Below are 14127 nucleotides of genomic sequence, written 5' to 3' on the forward strand. Positions count from 1 at the left end.
GTGGAAAAGGCTTTAGAACTTCTACTCAAAATGAACAGTCATTTTCAAATTTAGAAAGCCCACACAATATCTGGAAACAAGCACACACACATTTTTTAAAAATCATGCTAGGCAACTTTAGCCTGTTTATAATCTTTACCTACATCTCCACCTGCACAGCATTTATCTAATAAATATTTTTGAAAACAGACAAAAACCCTCAAATCAGTTCAAATAAATTCACAGAAATTACAACATATTGAATTTTAGAATTAATAGTAAACTTTGGTGTTTTCCAACCTGGTGCCCATATTCCCATGTTTTTGTGTCGTAAGTGACTAATGGAGACAACAATTTTGAAATTGATCCAGTATTGAGAGAGAGCGCTGCAGCAAGCTAAACAGGTTGCACTGGAACCACTAGGGGCAATTGTGCACAATCAATTTATTTCCATTAAAGCTGCTTGTTTTTGTCACTGATAGGCTCAGATTGTTAATTTAAGTGTCTGACAACATTACGGAAAAGATTCTACAGAGATATAAAACCTTGTGCTTGGTCGGTCTATTTGTTATTGTGTGTAAAAACAGGTCTGTACAAGAAGAAGTCTCACCCTGAAATCTATAACACTAAGTTCCATCTTCTTCCCATTAATCCTCTCTCCAACTCTCACTAACTTTTCCACTGTTGTGTTTTTACTGCAGTAAGTCACCTCCTGTGAATTTTGTACATTTATCACTGCTTTTGGCATCGAAATTGATGGTGCAAAATACCCAAGGTATTTGCATTTCGACCTGTTTTACCATTGTGGCTGCAGCATGCTCTGTTAATACTAGACAATTTATTACTGTCTTTACTGTCTTTATTAGTCACTTAGAAATAAATCATAGAAAATAGGGTCCAGGTTGAAAAAGACAGAAGTTTCCCTTTAAGAGAAACTTCCATGCCTAATAGTGTATTATCAACTCTCTTCCCAGGTCACCTGAGTGCGTCATGTTCTCTGCCAGCTGATCGTGTGCCTTACCTCCTTGCTACTTCCTGTTCTGATGGAAAGGTGCGCTTCTGGATGTGTAATGTCATTGCGACAGAGCCTTCCAGCATGGACAGCTTTGTGTACCAGTGGGAGGAGTGGCCTCTGCTGGTGGAGGAGAGGCATTCCAACTGCAGCGCCGTAAGCGTGCAAGGTCGTCCTATAGAGGTCAGCTGCTGTCACTCTGGACGGATTGCAGTTGCCTACAGACAGATGCAAAACACACCTCTGAACTCAACGCCCTATTTGAACTCTCATGGACTGTTGACTTCTCCTCCTACCCTGGCTTCCTCCCCTCATTTGCACTATGGCGGCAACACCCACCTGACCCCAACTCTGACTGTGCAGCGTAGCCTAAATCACACCCCAATCCCCAACCCAGCGAACACTAGAGAGCCATTGGTCCATATAGGCATCTATCAGTGTGAGTCAACTGGTGGTTCTCAGTGGATTCTTGAGCAGACCATAGTCCTGGACAACACAGATCCCACAGCCAACATGGACTCGCCGATACCTAACGAGGACTGTCCTGGTTCTACGAGTAAAAGCCTGGTTCATTTGGACTGGGTCTCCCAAGAAGATGGGTCACATGTTCTGACTGTTGGTATTGGGACAAAGATTTATATGTATGGCCGTCTCTCCGGGAAGCCTCCAGAACTCGGTTTGTCATCTGACGCCAGCAGAGACCAGAGCTTGTCTCGCCTGGTTCTGCTTCGATCGGTTGATCTGGTTTCCTCTGTTGAAGGCTCATTACCAATTCCAGTCTCCCTCTCCTGGGTACGAGATGGCATCTTGGTTGTAGGCATGGACTGTGAGATGCACGTCTACTCCCAGTGGCAGCCTCCAATGCCATCCAAACCAAATGCTGCGACCACCCAAGATACAGACATCAGCAGCAGCGTCTCCTCCATAATCTCAGCCATCAGGCAGAGCCAGGAGGACGGTCTCAGCCCTGGGGCCCCCATGTCTTCTCTCGCCCCTCCCAAAAGGGCCCTGACAAGATCGATGATGAGCCTGGCTCAGAAACTCAGTGGGAAGAGAACAGCTTATGATCTGCCTGTCGAGATGGAAGATTCTGGTCTTTTTGAGGCAGCTCACCAACTGTTTCCTACTCTGCCCCAGTACCATCCTGTACAGCTACTGGAGCTCATGGATCTAGGGAAGGTAAACTAAAGAAATTACTGCCTGTACTATTTTATCTTTTCTTTCATTTTCTTTTATTTAATCACCAGCGTAATCACCAGCGCCACATAGTACAAATTCAACGTGTTACAAATAACAAACATACAACTAGTGTTTCACATATATAGCGATTGTTTGTTTCCAACTCCTGTCTCTAGTTAGGAATCCACAGACTCAGGCTTGTTTCCAGGTGGAGGTGTGCAGTCTAATGTGTTAGAAGCTAAGCACCTGTAAAGTCCAGCTTGTTGTTCTACAGTCCATGAAGGTGTACTTCAGGGGTTTTTTTGCTGCAGTGAAGACTTAAATTTATTGTCCGAGATCCTCACAGAGACCGGAGCTTCTCTCACTTGCTCTTTAGAAAACAAAAGCTACTCCTCTGTGAGGACAGACGCCTTGTCAGTTGAGGATCTGATCGTAAAGAGAATTTAATTTCATATGGTTTGAAGCCAAAGTAAGCAGACAAATACATTTAAAAAGAAACTAAATTTGCCAGGTCAACATTTGTTGTGACTTATATTATAAGTATAAATGACTAACATAATTTGTCTTTTTTAAGGTTCACCGTGCCAAAGCTATCCTCTCCCATCTGGTGAAATGCATTGCTGGAGAAATTGTGACACTTAAAGACAGTGCCGTCAATCCTGAGAAACGAGTGCGCTCTCGGACCATCAGCGCTGGAGGCAGCACAGCAAGGGACCGGAAGATGTTCAGCAAAGCAGAGAACTCCACTGACTACACTGAAATAAGCTCCATCCCTCCACTGCCGCTGTATGCCCTTCTGGCAGCAGATGAGGATACATCACCAAAACCTGGTGGGTATACAACATGTGGTTTTAGAAGAATGATGTTCGGTAATGAATAAAAAAACAATAAATAATAAACTTTCCCAGTAGTTCTCAAGCTAAATAAGACACTAAAAATGTGACCATATTCAGAAAATATGAAGTTGGAAAAATGACAAACATAGCTGAGAAAAAATGGAAAAAAGATTCAAATTGAAGAACTTAATTGTCATTATGCAAGCCTAACAAAATTGTAACTGTGTAATCCTCAAGTGGTGCATTGTAATAAAGACTTCACATATATTTATAAAGAATAAAACAAGGCACAGGTGAAAGACAATGAATATCCAGTGATAAAAATTACAGAATCTAAGCAATATAGAAACAAAATTTAAGCAGTATTAAGTACAAATACAGTAATTTTTGTAAAAACGTTTAAATAAAAAATCCATACCATTAAAAGGGTATTGATTAAATGAAATTCAATTCGGGAGTTTAGGCATTACCTTAAATGTTTTGTTTTTTGTGTTCTTTTTTTAATGTAGCATTTTCAGAGGTTTTCATCTGCGGATATAAAACACTATGCCTCTGCAGATAGTAGCCCAATCATAAAGCTGAATCTGACCCACTCCTTAATTTAAAAAAAGCAATTAACACAATCTCAAAATCATTTGAAAAAAACTTGGAATGTAGAGATGCTTTGAGATATCAGACTGTACTAACCTTGAAAGGCTGCACTTATGGATAACATAATACGTACGATAATGTAATAAAAAACTGAAGAGTGTAGATATATTTTCTGTGGGGTTGAATTGAATAGGCTGCAAAATGAAGATTGAAACATCATAAATGTTTCCTGCTTTTAAGCAGGTACACAAACCATATCAGGTGAAATGTACAGTGGAAAGCAACTGCTTTTACCGCGGTGCCTTAAGGTGTGAGAGATCAAGAATACCATCCTGCTCTTTGGTCCTCTAGCTTTGCCCCATTATGTCTCTGGTACAAAGAGAGAAGAATGAAAGCAGAAATATGCCGACTGATAAAAAATGTCCTGCTCTTTGGTGTTTAATTGAATCTGCTGTTTCCCCAGCAGGAGGGGATTTATCTGCATGTCTCTTATGAAATACACGTCTTGTGTAATTTAGCTCTGTTTGGTTGTCTCGCTACAGATAAAGTGGGCAGTGTGAGTGGAGATAGCGGACATGGTTCCAGTCATGCTGATGTCTATGACGAGCTCTTTCATACACCTAGCATTGTGGACCTGGACCCTCTGGACGACAATCAAGAGGAAGCAGGGAACAAGGTCTGTCTCTGCCGGCTTATGCTCAGTTTAAATGAGAATTTATAAAAATGATGATGGACAGCAACATTTTTGGCTCTTTTGGTATTGCAGTTTGAAGCTCAGACATGCATAATTGCTCATGTCAGTGTTCATTTGAGATATATTGCTGCCTTAAAAGAGAGACCAGTCAAAGCCCATAATTGCTCAAGCTAATTGATCAAAAATCTAACCCTGTGATGGCCAAAGGGGGGTTTCTACCGGCAGGTCGGCTCAGTTCAATTCACTTTGAATTTTTTTTTGTTTCCATTATGAAAATTTGTGGATGGTTTCTTTAGTACCTTTGGAACCGTCCCCATTTTTGGTCACCCCTCTGCTTGGGATACTTAGCACACAGATCCGGTACTAAAAGGTGGAGCTAGAAACCCTGCAGTCCGTTTATTGGTCAGTAAAAAATCAACACTGTGCTCAAGGCTGAGCTGTGACTGGTTTTTCCACTGTTCATACCATGGCAAGTTTTTCATACATTAGTTCACTAAGATGAAATGATGTTTTGCAGCCTTTGACAGCAGCTGTAGACAGAGAAAAAAATAATTTCATTCACCGGGCCGACTGCCAGCAACTTTTCAGGTGGAACATTTACTTGTATTGTTACTTAATGTGTGGGCTGTCGACGAGAATCCATCAACATACCTTCAATTTCAACATGACAACTTTGACCACTCCATCTGTTTTATTGTCTCTCTTGGGTGACATACACTCATAGTAATGAGTGAATCTTCAAGTGTTTTAAAACTATATATTTATTGCACCTGAACTGTGTGAACTGCTTTTCTTCTAATCCTCACTTGGAGAAAAAATCGTGCTGAAGCCTAATAAATACAGTCTATGGTAGGAGCTTTGTTCAGTGTGGTTGAGCAGCACTGAAACACTGCTCTTGCCTGACAAGGAGTCAGTGCACAAACCCACTGTTTATTTTTTTGTTTTGTTGTGACTATGAATCCAGCCATGCCACATTCTCCCTTTAACACAATGTCCTAACTCTGTTATGTGTTGAAATACCATATAATTATTCTACAGTCTGTCCTCTGTGTTGTTCCCTGTCTCCAGGTTATTGACCTGTCCCAGTACAGTCCAACTTACTTTGGTCCGGAGCATGCCCAGGTCCTGTCCAGTCACCTACTTCATTCCAGTTTGCCAGGCTTAACCCGTATGGAGCAGATGTCTCTCATGGCGCTGGCTGATACCATCGCCACCACAAGCACAGACCTCAAGGACAGCCACGGCAAAAGCAAAGGTACTTCACGGAAAAAAAGAAGCCTATTTAAATGGATAGAAATGCAGTAGACACATGCTCCTTTGTTCAGGATTATGTTTAGAATTAGTAATAAGAGCTGTGTGTCCTTTTTTTTACCAGGTGGAGAGACGCTGGATGAGTGCGGTCTGAAATTCTTGCTTGCGGTCAGACTCCACACCTTCCTTTCTACCTCTCTGCCTCCAGCACATCGAGCACAGCTGCTACGGCAAGGTAAAGACGGATTTACAAACTATTTTCACGAGGGGGGCATTCAAAGCTGACACAAATATAAAGGGGAAGGCCCTGATCAGAGAGAATGCATTTTCGTAACCCTGGTTGGTTATTGTTTTAATTGAGAACGAAACATTTTGCTTATAGCTTTTGCATTTCTCAGTGTCCTGCATTTTTCTTTTCTATGTGCCTCACATTTTTGCCGGAGTGCCCTGAGTGCCTTGAGAAAATTAAAAAAAAAAAAATTAAACTAAGTGGAATAGCACCTGACATCGCCTTTTTTCCCACTGTCCAATCAGATGAATTGAGAAACGGGCTTTTTGTCGTGGCAACGACATGCGGTAGTGTTCATGGTTTGTGTTAAGCTTACGTTAGCTCACTTTTATCCTCGCCTAAGGCAACCTGCAAGACATATCTGGACAAATTGCAGTCTCAACTATTTTCTCACGATTTACCAACCGTAATTAGACCCGACAGCTAACAGCAGATTGTCAATCTGTCCCTGATTCATCCTAAAATAAGCCTTGAACTGACCATCATCCAAGCAAGGCTCCTGGAGCAGCTGGTGGTACAACCTGTGATTTCTGCTCTGTCTGATGTTCTCATGTTCCCACATGGATCTCCATTTCCCTGTGACCAATGTACTATATCTGTATTAATACAGATTTTAAGGTATAAATTTCTATGTTTACTTCAAAATAAAATAACGGTTAAGCTAAGGGCAGGTGGTTTGGTTGTTGCCAAGTAAGCTGCAGAAATTGCTTCAACTTAAAGAGGCAGCGCAGTGAATTCTGTAGTATTGTAGTAGTACTGTAGTATTCAATGCACTGTACAGTGCCACATGTATTAAAAGATTCTTTTTCTAATTTAACAAAATTAGGCGGTCACTATATTTTCACCTGGTATGATCTTTCGAGGCATACTGTAAGTTTCCAGATTGCTGCTTAGATACTATATTACTCTGGCATCCATCTACAGTAGGTGTTAAGGCAGTAACTCTATAAAGACTTTTAAAGCTAGAAGGAGAGGTTACTAATGGTCTATTAAAACTCAGCTGAAAAATGTTTTGTCTTGTGTCTTTTTTTCACAAGTAATCCAAACTCTAAGTTACAAAATAACTTTGGCTGCAGGAATCTTTTAACAGATCTCCCAGACAAGGCCCCATTTATAGTACAGCCCAGCTCATTAGGGGAAAGGGAAGCAACATAAATCCAGGTGTTTTTTGTAAATTAAAGTTATTTATTTAACCAAGAAAATACAGTGAACAACAAAAGGTGAGCCAGAACTAGAATGGAAAGAGCTTGCGGGTGCTGTTGAAAATCAAAGAAATAAACATAAGAAAAAGAGGGCTCTTAAACCAGAGCTGCTAAATTTATCTAATGAAAACAAATATGGAAATAAAATCCTGCCTATTCTAAAGTGTGTTAAAAATAAAAATATAGACTAAACAGCACTCCTAAATCCTAGTGAATTTAACTGAGGAAAAAACTGCGGTATCGTGATTTGTATTTTAAAGACTAATACATGAGCCCAATCCAAGTAGAATTAAACTCGTGCCTCAGGAAACTCCACAAACATATTACCAAGTACTGACGGTGTGAAGACTTCAAGCTGTGCTGATGGTCTGTCTGGTCAGGCATTTGAAGTGTCAGTGAGCCTCCACTGTACCCAGCTGATGGGCCACGCCAGCACTGAACATGGTGCTCCATCAGAATCTCCCTTTCGAAGACCCACACCTTTTGAGAAGAAACTAATCCTACGCAGGCACTGGCACATCCGAAATAGCATACACACACACAGCTAAACAAGACAAGGTTATCATGAGGCGAGGGGGTCGGCTGTGGTCATAACATGGTCTTAATTGTAACTTTTTAACAAGCTACAGTCTATTCATCAACCTTAACTACTTAATAACCCTTGAGCAAGGAACTTACTCTATGTCCACTCCCATTAAACACCTCACTGGTCAGAAGTGTTGCTTGATGAGGCAACTTGCTGGTTTGAATGTATGAAATTGACTGTGCTCCTGCATTTAATCACTAAACAGTTTACATATTGTCCCTCTCTTCCTCTCTTCAGGCCTGTCAACATGTCACTACGCCTGGGCCTTCCACTCTGAGGCTGAGGAGGAGCTGCTGAACATGCTGCCGGCCCTACAGAAAGGGGAGCCCACGTGGCCTGAGCTGCGCTCTATGGGCGTAGGCTGGTGGCTTCGCAGCACCAACAAACTACGCAGGTGTATTGAAAAGGTGAGCTGGGCTTTATGAGTATAAATTTTGGTGTTTTTGCAAATCTTATATAGAATAGAGACCCAGCTACATTTTTTGTAATAAATTGTCTAAATTTGCAAACTGTGCAGTTGTAGCAAATCATTGTAAAAAGGAGCTATACTACATAAAGAGGAAACGCCTGTATCTCTGTGGAGTTTACTTTAATATTCAATTTTCATTAAGTTAGGTAGTCTTGTTTTAATCTGGTTTTTCTGCATATTTGAAAATACAGTTGAAAGTCAATTGACATAAAATCTGTCACTAACTATTTTGATAAGTGATTGATGGTTTTAGTAAGGCAAAAAATATACAAGCCAGTGTTTAGTGTGTGTATGTGACTACAACAAAAATTCTTGGTTCAGTTTAGAGAAAATATCATGTTTTGGATCAAAGTGTAGTTAGAGTGTGTTTGACACGGAATTACTATTGTAATTGTAATCAACATAATGTTACGTAAAATCAAAGTTGACAAATGGTTTCACATGAGACATGAACAGCGGCCTCCTGGATGAAAGTCCTGTGTTTGACCCGGCTACCTAGCATTCTTCCTAGCCTACATGGACTTTCTCTGTCTTCATACTGAATCAGTTGCTCTTAGCGTTGAGTGTTGTCAACGATGATTTACATAGGAGTTAGCTGAGAACATGATGCATCTCATCAGGACATGCCATAGGGCGTGTCAAAACGTTGGTATTTGACAACCTGGGAATGAGAGAGAGCTGTTTGGACTGTTGGTCTGACAGATACTTTAATGACATAAAAAGCCTCCACATAGAGGCTGGCCATCATTGTGTTAGCCTTGCGTGCCTCATATCGATTGCTTCGTTTAAAAATGAAGTGCTGTCAGGTAGGTGAAAGTGGAATTCTGCTGAGGTTGCTATGTAATACAGCACTACTTGTTCGAGCTACTCTCTGAAATGACCCATAAAGCTACAAATCGCTCTCTGGATAAAACCTTATAGGCTGAGGAGGAGCTTTTTTCTTTATTTTGTCAGGTTGCCAAGGCTTCTTTACAGAGAAACAACGATCCTCTGGATGCTGCTATATTTTACCTCGCGCTGAAGAAGAAGGCAGTGGTCTGGGGATTGTACAGGTAGGCAGAACTGACAAAATCGTGTGCATGTAATACACATGCAGTCATCACAATATTTGCCCCCTACTCTTAATCAAGAGTAGTTCTGTCAGATTACTGAGGATCTGTGAGACCAGGTCTGTTTTGAATCTGTAACGTCTATCTCTCCAGGTCTCAGAAGAATGCCAAAATGACAGAGTTTTTCCGCAATAACTTCAGCGAGGACCGTTGGAGGAAAGCAGCACTGAAAAATGCGTTCTCTCTGTTGGGAAAGCAGCGGTTCCAGCATTCTGCAGCCTTCTTTCTACTAGCCGGCTCCCTCAAGGATGCTGTGGAGGCAAGTGGAAAATAGACATGACACACTGCTTGCAAGAAGCACTTGTTCCTTCAGCTGCAAGTGCCTCTTGTCAGCCTGCAAAACCCAAGCTGGAAACAATGCTTTCAGTATGAGTAATGTCAAGTGCAGCTCATTTTCATTTATAAAATGTCTGTAGCATTGTACGTGTGCGTTTTTTTCCCAACAATTCACAGTCAAGGGCAGCGTTTGATGATACATTAAAAAGCAGAGAAACCACATTCACAAAAACAGAGCTCGGCACTTGTATTTCTGTAGCATGCGGCATCCTTTTTATCATTGATACAGCTCAATAGATTCCCACAGTGGTGTCTTTGTCAAGAGCTTTTAGCACAGTGCACTGAAGAATTATTGATGTTGGCAGTTGACTCGTGGGTGTTCCTGTCTTTCTTCCTATTTGTGGGAATTTTCAGTGATATGCTGTTACATTTCTAAACCAGCAGCACCGCACTCTTGTTGAAGCTTTGTAAATGGGGTCACTACCTACTACCTTAATTTCATAAAGATATATTTGCATATTTTTTTCTTTTATGCAGGGTTTTTAGAATGGTTGCTGTAGTTTGAAAGATTAATAAAGTATTATTTCTGTCATTTATCAGGTTTAAATTAAGCCACATAAACAAACATCTATTTGCTCACTTTTCAAGAGGTCTGCTTCTGGTCATCTTGTTTGCTTTACCTTTTTATCATCAAGGTTATTTCTGTATAGAAAGTCCCTGAAGCAATGAGTCACATTATTTCATCTGTGTGAGTAACTGGAGCTTCTCTAAGCAGTTTATGGAAATGAGTGTCACCCAGGCAAAGGGCTATCATTGACTTTGTTTAGTCTCTCTGGCTGGGAGGTAGTCTCATTGAAATGCACCTCACACCTTACAAGTCGTGAGCAGCAACAACTTCCAACTATCCACTAACTCTTTGCTGTGTGCACTGAATTTTAATTTTTTTGCATGTTTTTGGTTCCTTTTCAGCAGATAAACAAGGTTGTTACTCCAGAAGATCATCATGTTCTACTAGATTACATTGAGTCCAGAATACACATTATTTGTTTGTTTATGTCTTGTCTTATCTTCCCCCATTCAGTCCTGTACCAAAAGCTCAGAGGCTGTTTTTTAAATGATAACTGACTGTGATATCTTGCTTTATTTCCTCCTGCAGGTGTGTTTAGAGAAAATGCAGGACCTACAGCTTGCCCTTGTGATCTCCAGATTGTATGAGTCTGAGTTCGAGACAGCGTCCACTTACAAAAAGATTCTCCAGAGACATGTTCTGGGACAAGACAAACAGGTGCAGAGTTTAGGCAGAGCTTTCACTGTGGAAAGTTTTTACTGTTGAAAATCATCAGACTACCCGGTGTTGTTTGACTCTGCTGCATTTTGTTAATTAACAGAGAGACCATAATAAGCCACTGTAATTCTCTGTGTATGTTAGATTCAAGCCCACCAGGATCCATTCCTGCGGAGCATGGCTCACTGGGTTTTGGAGGACTACAGCAGAGCCTTGGACACTCTACTCGAGCAGCCTGCTAACAACTCAAGATTTGGGTCCTCTGAGAGCAAATGTGATGCTGGTATGTCGGCAGTGTGCTTTATGCTTTTTTCTTTCTTTTTTTTGTGTTACACTTAATGCATAACCCACAAAATTGTAACCCCCTAAGTTCATTATTCCACAATTTTAGTATGAGCAAGCCCACCACTCTATTGTTATGTGCTTGTAAATTGTAGGAAAAGTAATTGCAGCCTACTGCACACAGAAGACCATTGAATTGAAGAAAATATACAAGGCTTGAGTTAAGAATAGATGAAGACCTGAACTTAATATGAACCTGATTTTGACTTTTAAGAGCCAAACCACTCCCAGATTAACATCCCTGTGCTACATGTGTTTCATAAATAATGTTTTCAAAGCCCATTTCATATGCCTACAGAGACAAAAACACTGGTGAACAGAAAGTTTCAAATGGTTGTTATACTTTATAGACTGTGTGCTGTCCTTGCTGGGTTTTCAGTTTGAGTTGTTGCTGGCCCTTTGACATTGTTTATACCTGTAAGAAAAAAGGTGAACGTAATGCATCACTTTTTTGTCCATCAGCTGCTCTCAGTAAGCTTTCAGTATCTGAACTCACAGCGCCACTCTCTGCTTGCCTTTAAGTGGCCACAGTGCTATTTGTCAGAGTCTAAGTGCTCACATAGCTGTGCGCTTCAGTTTGTTTAAAAGTTCAGCAAAGAGTCCGACTATAGCTATATTTCTGTCTCTGATCCAATGGCACAGCTTGTCCTTGCAGGTCCTGTGCAGAGCCACTGAAAGACATCCATCTCTTTCAATAACGCTGGTCCTATGATCAGAGCAGCTTCTTAGCCGTCGCCGCATATAAAATCCAACTTTCTCTCTCTTTTTACCCAGGTTCCTTTTCTGTGTCTGCTTGTAACCCTGAGGTTTTCAACTTCTACACCTACCTCCGCACCCACCCACTCCTCCTTCGCCGCCATTTTGGCTCCTCAGACAAGGCTAAAGTTGGACTGACTGCAGAGGGTCGCAGGGCGGACTCCATTAGCCTGGAGGAGAGGAGACTGTTTTTCACAGCTGCTTATGCACACCTCCAAGCTGGCTGCCCTATGCTAGCACTTGAAGTCCTCTCCAAGATGCCCAAAGTCCGCAAGTATTCCAAACTCCTCAACCAGGAGGATACGGGCATCACTACCGAACTTAGTGTTGGGAGCAAGACTGGACAAACAGCAGACCCGGATTGGTCTCAGCCGACTCTGAACGGCTACGAGTCAGACGCAAACAGCTTATCCAACAGTCACTCAGATTCAGTGTTCAGCTTTGACTGGAGCCAGCCGTCAATGACGCATCCAGATGAGCCCTTGGAGCTGAAGTGGGACAGTGACAAAGAGGACGAAGAAGAGGATGAGGATGAAGAACAAAATAAAAATGTTAAAAGCAGTAGGACTGCAGACAGGAACAGTGTGTTTCAGGACACGCAGGATGCCATGTCACCACTTATGGAGACAGTGTCGGGGGACGACAGCGAGGACTGCCATGACTTCATAGCTCCATCTAATGACATCCTGGCAGCACAACTAAAGTTTACTGCCTGCCTGAAGATCATGACCAATGAGCTCCGGACGTTGTCAACAGGGTATGAACTGGATGGAGGGAAGCTGCGTAACCAGCTCTATCAGTGGTTGGAGAGAGAGGTAATAACACACTCATATTTACAACACTTTTACAGACGTAAATGCCCAGTCCTAATACACCCCTCATCCCTACCACTTAGCACTTGCCCCTCTGTTTGCATATTCACATTTAGGGGTAGGACGTCCTGATTATTGTTGGGTAGAGGGGCTCCATCCATCCATATAAACATATATACATATGTAAATATATATGTATATATATACATACATAAATAAAAATCTAACTTAAAATAACTGTTAGCTTTATGTTGTTTCAATATATTATGGTCCTTTTCCTTTTAACAAGCATAACAAAAGCAATCACTAGTATGTCTTGATTCCATAGCTATCTAGTTAACGTTACATTGTTATTGCTGATTTGTGCATGACACTGTTACATTTAGACATATCTACATGTAACATTTCATCCTTTGATAGCATATATCACCTGAAATTTGAGTTAAGTCCAGGAGCAAAGTTTCTGCACTTTTTGGCTGTCCTCTAAAATCAGTGCTGACTGGCACAGGATGCCAACCTACAGAGCACAGTTAGTAGATTTGCGATTGATATCATGAAATTTAAGTAGTGAACAAAATACATGCACCCTGTAAACCATAAAAATATACCTATAGCCCATGCAAAAGGCAAAACCACAGAAGAAGATCTACTTTATGCATCCTCAAGGAGAAATTAAATTTTTTTCACTCTGACACACACAGGCCAGAAATCCACACACAAACATGCACACATAGGACCTATACATGCATTAAATGGAAAGGTTTCAGAGTGAGGGGGCTGGCCATGTCAGTCACCCTCTGGTTCCCAAGACAAGTCCCTGTGGGCTAAGCTACTGCAGCCCCGTGAAGACAGCATATTAGAAATGTCTGGCAGCGCTCATCACATCTGTTAACGTTAATGCTACCATCAGCAACTACTGATGACGCATCAGAGAAAAGTGGTCGCAATTCCATACAGGAAGATTTTAACCACCATCCCTTGTAACGCTGCTCTGAGGGCCTAAAGGGAACTCGAAAAATAGGGGTGGGGTGAAAGTTAAAAAAATATGGGTCCCTTAAGTACAGATGAAGCAGTATTTCGAGAATATCAACCTTCAGTTTTATAAAACGGGTTAGGCAGGAGGGATTTATTTCTGGGAGGAATTTTATTTGATCATTTAAATGTGGGCGTATCATAACACTAGGACTGATGGTGTTTCGGATAGCACTTATCTTGAAGTGAATAAGTTGCATGATATAGGTGAAGATGTGGTCCAAAAAAGTTTAAAAGGAATTTTTCATTTCATCTTGACTTTAAGTGAAATCCATGGTATTTTTTCTCTTTAAATAATGTCATGATATCCATCTGACTGGTGAAGTGTTAGTCTGGGTGCGCCCTTAAGTTCACCGAATAAAACTTTAATAACTTACATAACTCCCACACATCTTTTCTGTCTTCATGTTCACTGTTTCCAGATTTT

At 41.2% G+C, this 14127-nt stretch overlaps 1 protein-coding gene across 2 annotated transcripts in view; it reads left to right on the plus strand.

Annotated features, from left to right (window-relative positions):
• The window catches only part of dmxl1 (Dmx like 1), a 74031-nt gene that overhangs the window by 26971 nt on the left and 32933 nt on the right, over positions 1-14127 (plus strand). For both annotated transcript variants that reach the window (XM_042487891.2, XM_042487893.2), the window contains exons 19-29: positions 954-2170; positions 2745-3000; positions 4140-4273; positions 5360-5546; positions 5667-5777; positions 7857-8026; positions 9043-9140; positions 9291-9456; positions 10630-10758; positions 10903-11041; positions 11875-12671. In XM_042487891.2, coding sequence (XP_042343825.2) covers positions 954-2170; positions 2745-3000; positions 4140-4273; positions 5360-5546; positions 5667-5777; positions 7857-8026; positions 9043-9140; positions 9291-9456; positions 10630-10758; positions 10903-11041; positions 11875-12671 — 3404 coding nt within the window. The remainder of the gene's footprint in view (positions 1-953; positions 2171-2744; positions 3001-4139; positions 4274-5359; positions 5547-5666; positions 5778-7856; positions 8027-9042; positions 9141-9290; positions 9457-10629; positions 10759-10902; positions 11042-11874; positions 12672-14127) is intronic.

Source organism: Plectropomus leopardus, chromosome 4 (assembly GCF_026936395.1).
Source record: "Plectropomus leopardus strain MGB_pleo_1.0 chromosome 4, ASM2693639v1, whole genome shotgun sequence".
NCBI classification, from domain to species: Eukaryota; Metazoa; Chordata; class Actinopteri; order Perciformes; family Serranidae; genus Plectropomus; species Plectropomus leopardus.